This window comes from Cervus elaphus, chromosome 4 (assembly GCF_910594005.1).
Source record: "Cervus elaphus chromosome 4, mCerEla1.1, whole genome shotgun sequence".
NCBI lineage: Eukaryota > Metazoa > Chordata > Mammalia > Artiodactyla > Cervidae > Cervus > Cervus elaphus.
This window is the reverse complement of record NC_057818.1, coordinates 48,508,779-48,523,630: the sequence shown is the minus strand read 5'-3', so window position 1 is coordinate 48,523,630 and position 14,852 is coordinate 48,508,779. Positions and strand designations below refer to the sequence as shown.

At 53.8% G+C, this 14,852-nt stretch overlaps 1 protein-coding gene across 5 annotated transcripts in view; it reads right to left on the bottom strand.

Moving 5' to 3' along the window:
- RYR1 (ryanodine receptor 1) overlaps positions 1-14,852 on the bottom strand; it is a 125,310-nt gene that overhangs the window by 49,532 nt on the left and 60,926 nt on the right. For 2 of the 5 annotated variants that reach the window (XM_043894483.1, XM_043894499.1), the window contains exons 55-73: positions 14,716-14,790; positions 14,540-14,615; positions 13,353-13,476; positions 12,940-13,055; positions 11,137-11,204; positions 10,920-11,041; positions 10,406-10,455; positions 9,938-9,998; positions 9,572-9,810; positions 8,280-8,361; positions 7,642-7,772; positions 7,068-7,400; positions 5,905-6,145; positions 4,359-4,446; positions 4,161-4,253; positions 3,584-3,601; positions 2,237-2,407; positions 634-693; positions 245-382 (exon numbers count right to left, since the gene is read on the bottom strand). In XM_043894483.1, the coding sequence (XP_043750418.1) occupies positions 245-382; positions 634-693; positions 2,237-2,407; positions 3,584-3,601; positions 4,161-4,253; positions 4,359-4,446; positions 5,905-6,145; positions 7,068-7,400; positions 7,642-7,772; positions 8,280-8,361; positions 9,572-9,810; positions 9,938-9,998; positions 10,406-10,455; positions 10,920-11,041; positions 11,137-11,204; positions 12,940-13,055; positions 13,353-13,476; positions 14,540-14,615; positions 14,716-14,790 (2,286 nt within the window). The remainder of the gene's footprint in view (positions 1-244; positions 383-633; positions 694-2,236; positions 2,408-3,583; positions 3,602-4,160; positions 4,254-4,358; positions 4,447-5,904; positions 6,146-7,067; positions 7,401-7,641; positions 7,773-8,279; positions 8,362-9,571; positions 9,811-9,937; positions 9,999-10,405; positions 10,456-10,919; positions 11,042-11,136; positions 11,205-12,939; positions 13,056-13,352; positions 13,477-14,539; positions 14,616-14,715; positions 14,791-14,852) is intronic. The other 3 variants (XM_043894498.1, XM_043894508.1, XM_043894492.1) reach the window with 2 other exon arrangements.

Sequence of the window (14,852 nt, the reverse complement as noted above, 5' to 3'; positions counted from 1 at the left end):
ACCCAAAGTTCTGCCCCGGCGCCTTCCCTAGGCCCGAGATTGCGCGCCAGGTCTGACTCCCATATCAAAGCTTCCATTCTAAGTCTCGTTGTAAAATTAATGTCCACCACCTACAAAAGATTCAAGACCTGCCCCTTGCCCCGCCCAGAGGCCCGCGGTTCGCCCGCAGGCCCCGCCCACAGGCTCAAGCCCCGCCCCCGGCCCCCGCCAGAGATGAAGCTTTGACCACTCAGGAGTAAGACACCTGCTCCAAATGGTAGAGCACGGCGGACACTTCCTGGACTCTGCGCACGATTTTCTCCGGGTCGTCAGCGTCCTCCTCGCGGCCCGGGAGCCCCCGGTACAGGGCCATCTGCCAGCGCAGAGAAGGGGAGCCTTCGACCTGAGAGGAGGAAGATCGTCTGGCATGAGGCCTCTCCCCTGCCCGCTCCCTCCTCCCTCAGCCGGGCTTCTCGGCGGGCCCCGCCCCCGCCGCACGATTCAATGCCTTGATGATTCACTGAGGGACTGAGTACGAGTTAAGGTCCTTCTTTCGATGCCTGGCACAAAGTAAGGGCTCAAAAACTGGCTGTGGCTGTTTCTATTATCCTGACGCGCCCCTTTCAGTTGCAGATTGAGGAGGCAGAGGCGTACCTTTCCCTGAAGATGAAGGTTGTTTTGCAGATATTCCCGGACCTCCTCGTCTGTGTCTTTCTGGAGAGACAAACCAGGCTGGGTCACTCTGGAGGGCCCAGCATCCTCCTTGACCTACAACCCTCTTCCCTCTAACCCCACCACCCCAAGATTCAAGAGAGGATTCAAGAGAAATGAAAAAGATCCAGGGGTCAGGAGTGGTCAGAGAGGAGTCCAAGTGGCCACTGAAGGCACCTTGAAGAATCAGGATTAGAGGGGCCTCGTTGGGATATGAGAGGAGGTAGGGGTTGACATGAGGATATCCTCAAAGGTCAGAAAAGGAGGTCAGAAGAGGGCCAGAGTGGGGCTGGGAGTAAGTGGGAAATGGGCAGGGAGTTTTTGAAAATCAGAGGTACGTGAGGGGGATTATAAAAGAGACAGCAAGGTCATCAGAGGTCAAGGGGGTCAGGCAAATTACCCATCACTGGGGGGGGGGGTCACACAGATTAAAGGAGGGATCAGCAGGGTGGGGGTTCTTTAGGATCCCAGTAGAGGGGGTGCTCAAGAACCAAGTTAAGGGGTCAGAAGGGCCCAGGAGGGCTCTTTGGGATTTCAGCAGGCCTCAACAGGTCTTAGAAGGAGCTTGAGGTCCTGAGGGAAGGAGGCTTTAGGGTTCTGGGAAAGGGAATGCTTGTGATATCAGAGGAGAGTCAGTGGTCTTCAGGGTCCTGGGGATTAGTAAATCCTCAGGGTGCTTAGCAGGGTCCTGGGGGAGGTTCTAAGGGTCTTGGGGCAGGATCCTGGGAGGACTTCTTGGGTCCCTGAGGCCGAAAAGGATCTGGGAGGGGGGAGTTCCCATATAATGGATAAAAGGGGCCCCAGGAACCTCTTTTGGGTCCCAGAGGGCTTAGAAGGGTTCAGGAGCAAGGTCAATTGATTCCAAGCAGCTTTGAGACTTCAGAGGCTGGGGTCTCAGTCTCTCTCTGAGCCTAGGGAAGAAGTCATTAGGATCCTGGGGGCTACTTAGGGTCACAGGGTGCTCACTGAGCCCCTAAGAGTCTTTGGGGCTCAGTTGGGTGTTAACAGAGTCCAAGGAGAGAGATCCACAGGGTCCTGAGGAAAAGAGAGAGTGATCTGGAGATCCCAGTAGGAGTCCAGAGGTTCAGAGGAGGGCCAGTGGGATCACGAGGGGCTCTGTGGGTCCCAAGGGGCTGGGGCAGGTCCTTGCAGAGGACTTGGAGGAGTCTCAAGGGAGCTCAAGGTGTCTCAGGTGGAATCCTCAGGATTCTAGCAAGTTTGGCAGAGGTGGGGTTGATGTTCAGTGGGGTTCCTGAAGGTTCAATGTGGTCTTTGGGTCTGAGGGGGGTCTTAGTGGCCTTCCTGGGTTCCAGTGGGGCCCCAGTTAGGGTCCTGACAGCATCGCAAGTGGGACCCTCAGCATGCCGTGGGAAGGCTCAGGGCATCCTAGGGGGCCCAGTGAGCCCTCAGGGTCCTGGAGAAGGATTCAGGAGGGTCCTTAGGGAGGGCCCCTGGGGGATCCCAGGGGTTCAGCAGGGCTGCTGAGTGGGGTGCTGAGTGTGGCTCAGTAGGGTGCTGAGTTCCCAGAAAGGGGCTGAGCAGGCACCAGGGCATAGCGGGTCTTGGCCAGTGTGATGAGCTCCTGGTCGGTGGGGGCACACATGTTCAGGCCGATGGGCAGCATCTTCTTGAGCGTGGCCACGATCAGTGACGTCTGCACGGAGTACCGGTCCCCCCGGCGCTTCTTCTTGGTGCGTTCCTGGTCCGAGCCCCCCGACTGTGGGAACACCAGGCTCAGTGCCAGTTTGAGTCCCAGCCTGGCCTCTGCCCCAGCCCCACCCTGCCCCCACTGTCCACACTCCAGCCCCTCGCCTGAATGTGAGGCAGACCCCCCCTGATCCCAGAGCCCACCTCAGTTTCCACCCCAGACCTTGCTGATCTTTCATTTCATACCCTGAGCCCTGACCCCAGAGTCTCACAGACCAAAGCTTCTATCCCAAATTCCCAGCTTCTATCCCAAATCCTTCCAGATTTCCCCCAATTCCAGGCTTCCACAACCTCTGGATTCTTCTCCCAGAATCCCCTCAGAACTTTCACTAGGACACCCCTCCTGCCCCCACAATACACCTACCACCCCCACCTCAGAGCCCCAGACAGAGTTCCCAAGAATGAAATGAAGATGTAGAACAGTGAAGAGTCCCAAGAGACAAGAGAAGTGGGAAGAAAGAGATTGAGAGAGAGACTGAGATGAACAAGGAGACAGGAAGACAGAAGATACAAGAGAGAAGGTCCAGAAAGATCTGGAAGCAGAAACACGGGGCACAGAGTCCCACAGCCGTGTTCTGGAGCCTCGGGTGCAGACCCACGGCCAGGGCCACCCTAGTCATGCCAATGAAAAGCCCCAGTGGCAAGCTTCAGCCAGAGCCACATCCACGCCGGTTCGTGATACGGAGCGTGACCCTTGTGCCAGCGCATGCGGCATCTCACTGGGTCCTCACATAGCCCTGGGGCTGGGGGCCACAGACCAGATGCCTTCCAAGGCTCAGAAGGGTAAGACACTTAACCAACATCACACAGCTAACTGCCAAGAATCAGGGTTCTAACCCGAGTCGGTCTAATTCCCAAGTCCAGGCCTTAAACCCAACCATGCACGTGCCTTTTGCACCCCCATTCCCATTCCCTGGAACCTCAGTCCACGATGCTCTGAAGCTTTGGGGAAAGCTGAGAAAGTTTAAAAAAAAAAAAAAAACTACCAAAAGTTGAGGGCCGGAAGGGAACGGTTAGTGGGAGGAGGGGTGGAGCAAGAGAAAGAGGATGGGGCTGGAAGCCAAGGCTGAGAGGCAGGGCACAGGGGAAGGGTTTTCTGGAGGCAGAGCAGAGGCTGGGGTTGGGGGCGGGTGGGTAGAGGGCATTAGCCAAGAGCCATGCAGAAGGTCCCAGACGTGGGGCTGACCTGTACATCTCCCGTCTGCTGCATCAGGGTGCAGACACAGACAAGAAGTGTTACCCCAGTCCCTCCGAGAACCCCAGGGCCCCTCCAAGTCTGCCCTACCCCACTCCTCTGCCCCACCCTGACGCATATCCCCCAGCTGGGGAGTTCCAGACCTTGCTGAGGGTGGTGGGCTTGACATTTTGACCTTGCCCTTTAGAGGGTAGTTCAGGGAAGGCTAAGGGGAGAGGGAAGAAAGTGGGGATGTGGAATAAAGGAATAGGAGGAAAGAAGTGGGAGAGGTGAGAGGAGGAAAGGGGGTGGAAGAGGGAGGTGGGGAGGATGGAGTAAGATGAGGTACTGGGTGATGGGGAGGAGAAACAGGAGGAGGGAGGAGATGGAGAAAGAAGAGGGAAATGGGGGAGGAAGAAAAAAACAGGAGGGAGGGGATGGAGCTGATGGGGAAGGGGCTGCTGTGAGGGCTTCAGGAATGCGACCAGGACGAGGAGGGCTGGTGGGATAAGGAGGGGTCAGCTAGGAAGCCCGAGGTTGTTCCCCCTTCCCTCATGGCTAAATCCTCCTCCCAGAGCAAAGTACCCACCTTGGCCATTTTGCTCTTGTTGTCGGCTGTCAGAAATGACATGTTGTTGATCTCATTCTGGACCACAAAGTTCTGCTCCTCGCGCTTGAAGTTCTGGTGGGGAAGGCGGTGTTGGGGATCAGACAGGGTGCGGGAGGGCCTCTTTGGGCAGCAGCTGCTTGGGTTCTAGAGAGGAGGGGCGGGTGGGTGGGGACTCACGTGGGACTTGGACCAGTAGATGAAGATCTCGCCCACCATCCTGAACAGCTCCTCCGCGCTGGGGTTGGGCTCAGTCAGCCAGTGTGCCCTGGGCAGGCAGGGGAAGGGGCTGGTGAGGGGTGAGGGCAGGGACCCCCAGGGAAGGGGGCAGCAGGAAGAGATCTCAGGGGAGGGCATCCAGAAACTTAAATGGGAGAGGGAGAGCTTTCTAGGGTAATCTGGCCATTCAAATGATTTAAAAATTATAAAATGACAATTCCTGAACATTTTTTTCTGTCTCTAACCTTTTTATTGAAGTATAACTTATATATAAAGTGTCCAGTGAACACACTTGATTTGGGTAACCACCACCCAAGTCAAGAAATAGAACATTTCTAAGGACTTGCCTGGTGGTCCAGTGGCTAAGACTCCACGCTCCCAATGCAGAGGGCCTGGGTTCAATTCCTGGTCAGGGAACTAGATCCCATATGCCACAACTAAAGATCCTGCATGTCACAGCTATGACCCAGCACACCCAAATAAATAAATAAAAGTTTTTTTAAAAAAGAACATTTCCAAAAAAAAAAAAAAAGAACATTTCCAATCCCCAGAAGTACCCCCATCCTCTTCTTGAAAGATATCCTTATCCTGGCTTCTAAACCATGAATTATCTTTGTCTGTTCTTGAACATTACATAAAAAGATGGTATGACATGTACTCTATTTAAAATTTTCTGGTTTCATTCAACCTGATGTTTGTGAGATTCATTCATGATACAACAATCTGTTCAATTTCATTGCCATATTTTTGCCATAAGTATTTCGCTTTACTTGTCCAAACTTTTCAACCCAGCACTCCTACTCCTAGGAAGCTACCCTACAGCAATACTCACTCATGTGCACAAAGATGAGTGTGCAAGGATATATACAGCATGCATACTACTATGTGCTTCTGCTCCCAGGACAGACATAGCTAATCAATCCATGAACCCTTTCTTACAAAGCCCTGGTACAACCTTAAAATCTTTTCCAACCAAGATGGAACTTGGAGTTGAAACCTGTTCAAGCCTTGGATCTGGCTGCACCTAAGACTTCATAATACTTTAAATGGTGCCTCTGATTTCAGGGAGATTTTTTAGCAATTGATTGACATCTGAGCTTGCCCTTTACAAAGACTCATATTTCTGGGGCAAATTAGGCTGTCGAGGTCAGGATGGAGACCAGTGATGGAGGAAGTCCTGTCTGTTGGACTCCACTATACAAATCGGGCATCCTGTCCACCCAAGCGGGGAGACACAGCACTGGAGGAGGGAAATACGGCTCCTTCTGGCTAACACTGCAACCCTCACAGGGCCTCAGATTCAGGAGGTTTCAAGGAGCAGAATGGGAGCAAACATAGGCTGGCTTCTATTGGTCCAGAAGCAACAGGGGCTAGGGGTCAGGAGGTGGGGTGGGATGAAGTGGGAATTACAAGTTTATAGCAAGTCAGAAGCGAGAGGTTAGAAGGGGTCCAGGGAAGCCAGAGGCCAGGCTGGGGGGTGTGGGGGGACAGCTGGGGGCTTGCTGACCTGTTATTGTCCACGTAGCGGATGAGCAGCGGGTAGAGGGCGTACAGGTCCCGGCAGAGCACGGAGAACTCATCCCGCACCAGGAGCTCGCCCTCCTGGGCCTCCGCCTTGGCCTCCAGACGCAGCTGCTCCTCCTCGGCCACGACCTTCCCTGCCCGCTTGCGCAGCCGCCCGATGGTGGGGATGAAGTGAGAATGCAGCAGCTCCGGCCGGGCCCGGCTCACGATGGGCTGGGCGAACACTGCAGGAGCAGACGGGGCGCATGGCTGCTGGCCGGCCGCTGACTCCAGCACCTCATCTATAACGTCTGACCCCACCCCTGACCTCCGTTCCCATCCCTGACTTCCAACCTGTGCCTCTGACCTAGAAGCTAACATTGATCCCAGCCTGACCCTCATGTCTGACCCCAGCATCGACTTACGATTCCACACCTGACCTCAGACTGTGACCTCTGACACAACCCCTGAATTTTCATCCCACCCACCATAACCTTTGACCTGAAACTGTGACCCTCTAGCCTGACACAGGTCCTTGACCTCTGACCCCAACAAGTGAATCCTGACCTGATACCCTACCCTAGCCCATGACATCTCACTCCAGTCTTTAACCTCTGACCTGGTCTATACCCAGATGAAGCTCACCACATGATTTCTGACCAATGCCTCTGGATTCTTACCTTCTCTGGCCTCTGACTCTGGCCTCTGACCCCAGTTCTGATCTGTAGCTTGGCTCTGATCCAAAACTCAACCCCTGACATGGAACTTATGAACCAGGAATCCCAACCTTTTAAAGACTCATTTCTTGACCTTGGACCCAGAACCCTAACTGTCCATATCAGGGACCCCGATGTTTGACCTGGTTCTCTGACCCTTTGTATGAGGAACTCAGCCTTATGACTCAGCTCCTGATCCTTTCCAAGGCTCCAGAAATTCCAAATCCAGCCTGGAAGATTCCCAGGATCCATGCATCCCTCTCAGACTCTATGACCCTGAGATTCTGGCTCCTGGGGATGATCTCTGGCCTTGTGCTCCTGAGAAAACCGAGATCTGACTCCTCCCCATTCACAGAAAACCACAGACCCTGAAATCTCCCTCTGAGATCCAGGGACCCGAGTCCTAGGACACTGGCCCCAGTCTCTGGACCTGCACGCTCGCCAGACCCACCAGCCAGCCGCTTCATCCAGGTGGCCTCGTCAATGCCCAGGTTGTTGACGATGATCCGCAGGATGTTCCCCAGCAGCGAGTTGAGGTGGTCGGAGGTGACGGCTGTGCAGGGTGGGGGGGCCCCGGCAGGCAGGGCAGGTGGGGGTGCCTCGGGCCCACGCTCCCACCAGCGGGGCAGGTAACTGCACAGCATGGGCAGCGTGATCTCGATGACGTGCGGCATCTCCGTGTAGCGGGCCCCCGACTCAGCCAGTCCCCCAATGTCAGCCATGAGCCGCTCCAGCACTGGGATGTCGGGACACATCTCCTCCACGCTGTTGGGGAGCCCCAGGACTGGGGTGCGGGGAGGGGGTCAGGGCATGCCAACTCCTCATGCCCCGACCTCAGTGTCCATACCACAAACTGCTGTCCCCATAAACTCTGGGGTTCCCCAATCTGAAGCACCCGCAAGCTGGGGAATCCTCAACACCTCCGGGCCCAGACTGGACCCCACTACCTTCACAGTGGGTCTCCTTGGGCCCCATGTGGGTGGAAGACAACCCCTGCCAGTCTCCCCAGCCCCACCCCCACTTACTGGCCCGCTCCCGGGGAGACTTGGTGGTGTACACTGAGCAGGCATTGTACTCATTCAGCTGTGGCTCCAGGAACGCCACCGGCATGGCCGCTGCCAGGCGGGCCAGGCACTCGCCCAAGGCTGGCCGCAATCTGGGAGAGACGGCTGTGCTCAGCTCCCAAGCCCCCTCTGCCCAGTCCTGGATCCCAGTCCCGTCCTCCACAGAAGTGCCTCTCCCAGGACCCTTTGGAGCAGAGCAGCCATTCACCGGTGGCCACTGATGTAGCCATTTCCCTGGGTTTCCTGAATGTCCTCTTGCTCCATCAATGATCTGGGCTCAGGAGCGCCCACTTGGGCACTGCCGGCCGCGCTCCCCAGTTCCCCCCAGCATGACTGGCTCCCGTGGGCCACCAGAGTTTCTGCGTGCCCCCTGCCAGCGGAGAACAACCTAGCATCCTGGTTGCCAAGGGCCTGTGGCCGCCTTCACGGGCCTTCCTCTGAGCGCCCTCACGTGGCCACACTGAGGAACTACAGTTGCCACAGTCCTCTTGTCTTCTGAAGACAAACCATCTCCCAGCTTTTCACTCCCGTTTTCTGAGCCCTCACGTCCCTGAGCCCCCACAGTCCCCACCCTAGCCCCAAACTCTCTTTCTCCTTACTTTTCCACGTAAGGGTTCCTGGTGGTCCCCAGAGAGTAGATACTGCACAGTGTTCGGTAGCAAGAGACCTGGACGTCATCCACTGAGTGGGGGAGGAAGGGTGGGGTTAGGGTTAGTCCGGTCCTCCCTAACCCCATCTCCTGTCTCCAAATGACACAGTCAGAGCAGGGGCTGTAGAGCCAGCCTGCCATTTACTAGTTTTGGCCTCAGTTTCCTTCTCTGTAAAATGTGGATAAATATAGTATTTTCCTTACGGAGTTGCTGTGAAGATTAAACGAGTTAATACCCAGAAAGCAATTGGGACAGGGTACACAGCAGGCGTTCAATAAAGGCTAGCTGTTCTTTCCTTGGAGAAGGGTCATGGATCTCTTTTATGATAATGCTGGAGACTGTCTCCAGAATATGCAAACAGACATCCAATCCTGACTTCAATCTCGGTTATCCACACACTCCCCAGGAGGCCAGGTTAAGAATCTCATCAAGTTCCTAAATGTCATGAGGGGGCAGGGGGACTGTTCTAAATTGAAAAGAGGTGATAGAGGCATGACAACCAAATGCAGTAAGAGAAACCTCATCGAATTCTGAATTAAAAAAAAAATTAAAGACATTTTGAGGGTAATAGGGAAATCTAACCATAGTCAGGCTAAGTGTGATACTGAAATTGTGGTTACAGGAGAAAAGGTTCTGCAACATCTAGGTGTTGAAGGCTGAACATTTAGGGATGAGGTGTCACTGTGTGCAGCTCATATTCAAGAGTTCAACAAAAAGTTTGAAGATACCTTCATCATAAGTGGTGTGCGATTCTTTTGCAACCCCATGGACTGTAGCCCACCAGGCTTCTCTGCCCATGGGATTCTCCAGGCAAGAATACTGGAGTGGGTTGCCATTTCCTTCTCCAGGGGATCTTCCCAACCCAGGGATCGAACACATGTGTCTTATGTCTCCTGCATTGGCAGGCGGGTTCTATACCACTAGCACCACCTGGGAAGCCAACACAGCCAAAAGTAAATAAATAAGTAAATATTTTTTAAAAAGAAATATACATGTAACTTGCTTAAGCAACAGTGAAGGAGGGTCTTTTGTTAAATCTGTGGAATGAATATTCTGATTAGCTCATTCTGTTCCCTACCAATTTACTGAACTGAACGCACACTTTGCTTATGGCAATGAAACCTCTCAATAAACATAACGCTGAAACACCCGCAGACTCTACCAGGCACGCTGGGATGGCTGGTGTTGGTGGAACTGACGCCCCCAACCCCACCCTGGCCCTTGGGATCAGTAGCCCTTACGGATAACATCGTCTCCGAACTGATGCTGGGCGATGTGCTGGAAGAGGGTGGTGAGGACCGGCAGCAGGGCCACGGTGGTGTAGGTGAGGTTCTGGCCCACACCCTTCACCTGCGTGCGTGCCTGTGACACCTTGCCAAGCCGCAGGTTCTCCACCATCTTCTCAATGTCCTCCGAGGCACTCTCAAAGAAGGAACGGAGGCCAGCCTTCACGATCTCGGGGCCAGACTTCATCACGGTCCTAGGAGGGAAGTGGGGGCACTCTGCAATCTGAGATTTGAGATTGCAGAGAGTCCAGGAGAATAGGGGCTGGGGGCGGCGGAGGGCAGGGGTAGAATGGGAGTGGGCACGGTGACCCATGGCCCCACCTGGCATCCAGGGAGCGTGCCAGGATGTGAAGACAATTGACCACAGCTGGGGCATCTGTGCCTGGGGGAGGAAGGGGGCCTGGGTGAAGGAAGGGTTGTGACGACAGCACCTCCCTCTACACCCACTTCAACTCATCTCTCTCCACCACCCCTCCCCCACTGCATAGGTCCCTGTCCTTTCCTCATCCTGGACCCCTCTGCCGGTCCCTCCCGCACCCCAGCCCTGACCTCTGGGCCATCACTGTCTGGTGAGGAGTCTGGGAACTCCAAGGTGGCAGGGCCCAGGACTCTCCCAGTCATTGTCCCATCCCCAGGACTACCCCACTCCATGTCCAAGTCCAGAGGAAGAACAGTGAAGGTTGTTCAGATTAAGGCATGAACCTGGGCCATATCTCTTCAGGGTGAGGTTGTGAAGAGGTGAAGAGAGGGAAGACTGGGGAGAAGGGCTTGAGGAGCAGACCTACTCACCAAAGAGAGAGACTCGGTGACGGACAAGAGCCGCAAGCTTGCAGAAGAGGCTGAAGAAAGAGAAAGGAACAGGACAAGGGAAATGGGGAGCGAGGACAGCGAGGGGACACAATTAGAGGAGGAGAGACAGGGAAGACAGGGAGGGAGGGACAGAGCCAGGAGGAGAAAGGACGATGGGGGAGAAAATGAAGGAGACAGAGGGATGGGAGGGGGGAGTAGAGAGATGAACCAGCTAGAGAGTTGCAAGCAGTAACTGGGATGCTGGGGATGGGGAGGCTGATCTGCCTTTCTGATAGGATGCCCGATTCACCCCGGTCTGCCTGAAAGTTCCGTATCCTGGGGGGGCACACCAGGACAGTTTGTCACCCTAGCCCTTCAGTCACCTCTGCAGGTAGACTGATCAGTGCCCAGCACCCAGTAACAGAGCCTTTCAAGTCCAAGGTTGGAAGGAAAGGACCCAGGATTACAACGCCATGAGGTCAGAGGTCTGAGTAAGAAGTCCTGGAGGGCTCACCTGGTGATCATCTCCTTCTCCTTGTTGGAGGCGTGGCCACCGCTGCCCAGCACTTTGGCTGGGGTGGACAGGAAATAGAGGCAGTGGTTGGTGAAGTACTGGTTGATCAAAGGGAGCAGGATCTGGGGGCGTGGGGAAGAGATAAAGGGGATTGGGTGGAGGGCGAGGAAAGCCCACCCGTCCCCAGCCTCCTTCGGCGTCTGTGGCCACCTCTCACCTTGGCAAAGAATTTAATCTCCTGCTCGTGAGGGGACTTTTCCACTCGTCCACTGCTGACCACGGCCTCTGGTGGGGGAAGGCAAATAGGGGTCATGGTGGCTTCAATTCTAGGGAGCTCAGGGTTTTCTGATGGGGCAGACTGAGGGTATGACAGGAGATCAGCTCCTGGCATGAAGTTGCTGTTGTCAGCTTTGAGGTAAACCTCTCTCCCCTGTTTTCATCTGATCCCAACTCCTTGATCAATCCCTTCCTGATGCTGAAAATGGAGAGGAGGACAAACTGGAATGGGGTAAGGCCATGAAACATTCCCCCTCCTCACCTGGCACTGAGTAAATGTGGAATGAACAAATGCAAAAAGAAGCCAGTGTAGCAGGAAGAAAAGAATTTGTGATAGGTGAGGAGGGGAAATTTAAAAAGTTAAATTTAACCTTTTTTTGGCTGCAGCGCACGGCATGTGGCATCTTAGTTCCCTGACCAGGATTAAACTCGTGGCCCTGCGCTGGAAGCGTGGAGTCTTAACCACTAGACTGCCAGAGAAGACCCCTAGGTTGAACTTTAAAGTAGAAATCCATTTCAATCATCATCATCATAGTGATAATAATAATTCATATTATTAAAATAATATTACTAAAATAATAATAAAATAAGGCTTAATTACTAAACACTTGCTATGTCCCTGGCACTGTGAGAAACGTCCTTGTAAAATCTCCTCCTAACATGGGAGGTCTGACTGGTCCTTTGTCCCCATTTTACAGATGAGGAAATTGAGGTGCAACAGCTTATTTCAGGTCACTCAGCAAATAAGGGACAGAATGACTGCTGGTTATAGTGAACAGAATCCCCATTTCACAGATGAGGAAGCTAAGGTTCAGGAGGAAAGGGAATTTCCAGGAGGGTGTGCAGCACAGGGGTCCCACTCACATGGGATTTGGGGTGAGATGTGTGAATGAATCCTGCTGGGCCTTTCACTTAGCTGAAGGAAATTTGGGGTTCTGGGGTGGCTCTCTGGGAGAAGCTGGGATTACAGGGGTCCCACTTGTGACTCTTAGTGACATGTAAGAGGCATCTGCAGGACATCTCCACAACCTCAGCCTTCAAATTAGACCCAGAATCTCCCAGTTCTCATTCCTTTCTGCCCCTGACCCCCCACAGGCAGTCAGAGGGAGCCTGTGAACACCCAAGGCAGACCAGGGTACTCTGCTGCTTAGACTGCTCGCAGGGCAGCATCTCACTCAGAGTAACAAGCCACAGTGCTCACCATGGCCTGCAAAGCCTGGCGTGATCTTTCTGTCACCTTTCTGACCCCATTTCCTCTCAGTCTCCCCACCACCCCACCCATCCCACTCTGCTTCAGCCACAGGGACCTCCTAATACATCCGCAACCTCTGCACGGGCTGATCCTCTGCCTGAAATACTCTCCCCAGATGACCAAGTAGCTCTCTCCCTAGCTTCCTGGAATATTCTATTTACAATTACATCCGGCCCACACTCCCAGCCCTCTTTAGCTGGCTCTAGTGTATTCCTCTCCCCATAACACTAATCACTTTCTAACACACGAAGTGATCCCGTCATTTCCAACGTTAATTGTCTGAATCCACCGTGGGAATGTATCCGCCGCGGGAATGTAAGTTGCCGAAGGACAGGGATCTTTATCTTGTTCATGTCCTATTCTCAATCCATAGGACAATGTCTGGCTCAATGACTAAATGGGGAGGGCGCGGGGGCGGGAACAGAAATGCATGAACTGGGTCCCTAGATGAAACTGCAGCTAAGGCGGGCACAGGGAGGGAATTCTTCGTACCCAGGTGGGCGATAAACTCCTGAGAAATGTCCATCCAGCGCAGCAACTGCTGCAGGAAGCCGAAGGCGAACCGTTTCTCAATGGAAGACGTGTCCAGTTCCATGTCCTTAAGACCTCTGCGTGCAGGCGGAGCGAGAGGTCAGCTCAGACCCAGACCCGCGGTGTTTCCTGCCTCTTTCCAGTTTCCCCTGGACTCCTACGGGACCCACCTTCGTTTTCCAGGCCCCACCCTTCTTAGACTCCTCCCCTCCGGCCCCGCCTCCGCCCACAGGCCACACCCTCTCTGACCCCCGCCCTATCAGCCTCCTCTCTCTGGCTCCGCCTCCGCAATTTAGGATCCGCCTCTCCCAGCTTTTGCTGGGGTTCCGCGCGTGATTCCTACCGCTCCCCCGCCCAGCTTCCAGCCCTCTTGCCTGGTGACCGCGTAGCCGTTCATCTGCAGGAATTTCAACAGCTCCTGGGCCTTCTCCCGATCTCGCGCCTTCTCCTTGGCGGTGAGCGTGTCGTAGGGAACCAGCAGGGGGTGGGTCCCACCACCTGGGGCAGCAAAGATCAGAAATTAGGGGCATTGGTGGGAGGGGGAACCCAGATATCTCACTGACGTGGTTCCTGAAGTTGAAAGTGTGCATAATTATAGTAATATAGGCAGATAAGATAAGAATAACCAACCATTGCTTTCAGATGCTCCCCACATCCTCCCCACAGGCCTACAGGAGTAAACGCTGTGATTATCCTCACTGCAGAGATGCAGAAAAAGCTGGCTTAAAACTCAACATTCAAAAAACTAAGATCATGGTATCTGGTCCCATCACTTCCATGGCAAATAGGTGGGGAAACAATGGAAACAGTGACAGACTTTATTTTCTTGGGCTCCAAAATCACTGCAGATGGTGACTGCAGCCATGAAGTTAAAATATGCTTGCTCCTTGGAAGAAAAGCTATGACAAACCTAGACAGCATATTAAAAAGCAGAGACATTACTTTGCCAACAAAGGTCCATCTAGTCAAAGCTATGGTTTTTCCATTAGTCATGTATGGATGTGAAAGTTGGACCATAAATAAGGCCTGGTGCTGAAAATTGATGCTTTTGAACTGTGGTGTTGGAGAAGACTCTTGAGAGTCCCTTGGACTGCAAGGAGATCCAACCCGTCTATCCTAAAGGAAATAGGTCCTGAATATTCACTAGAAGGACTCATGCTGAAGCTGAAACTCCAATACTTTGGCCACCTGATGGGAAAAACTGACTCATTAGAAAAGACCCTGATGTTGGGCAAGATTGAAGGCAGGAGGAGAAGGGGACGACAGAGGATGAGATGGCTGGATGGCATCACCAACTCAGTGGACATGAGTTTGAACAAGCTCTGGGAGTTGGTGATGGACAAGAAAACCTGTGGTGCTGCAGTCCATGGAGTCGCCAAGAGTTGGGCATGACTGAGCGACAGAACTGAACTGAGAGACACAGAAAGGAAGGTTTAATGGGGGTGAAAGCAATCGTTCAAAGTCACGCAACTCTAACCCAGGCCCTTAGGACTCCAGAGCCTGTGACTAGGAGAACTGCGGAGAAGGGGAGTCTGTGCGGGGGTGGGGTGGGCGCCCTCACCCTTGGCTTCCAGCTCCTGCTTCTTTTTGCGCCCCCATGTGTTGTGGTAATTTTCCGCCAGTTGTTCCGCCATGGCCTAGGAGTGGATGCAAAGGGGTCAAGGCCCACATTCAGAGGATGTTCTCCTCCTGCCACAGACACCTCCATGTTCCCAAATAAAGGGCCAGAAGACTCACTTGCAGCTCCCGAGACAGGGTAACTCCACTGAGATCAGGGGGTTGCGGGTTGTAGCCTTCCCTTGCATCATAGGTCTGGGGTGACAGGGGAGGGGGGGGGCATGATTGGTTCGCAGGAAGCCCAGGCCCCAACCCAA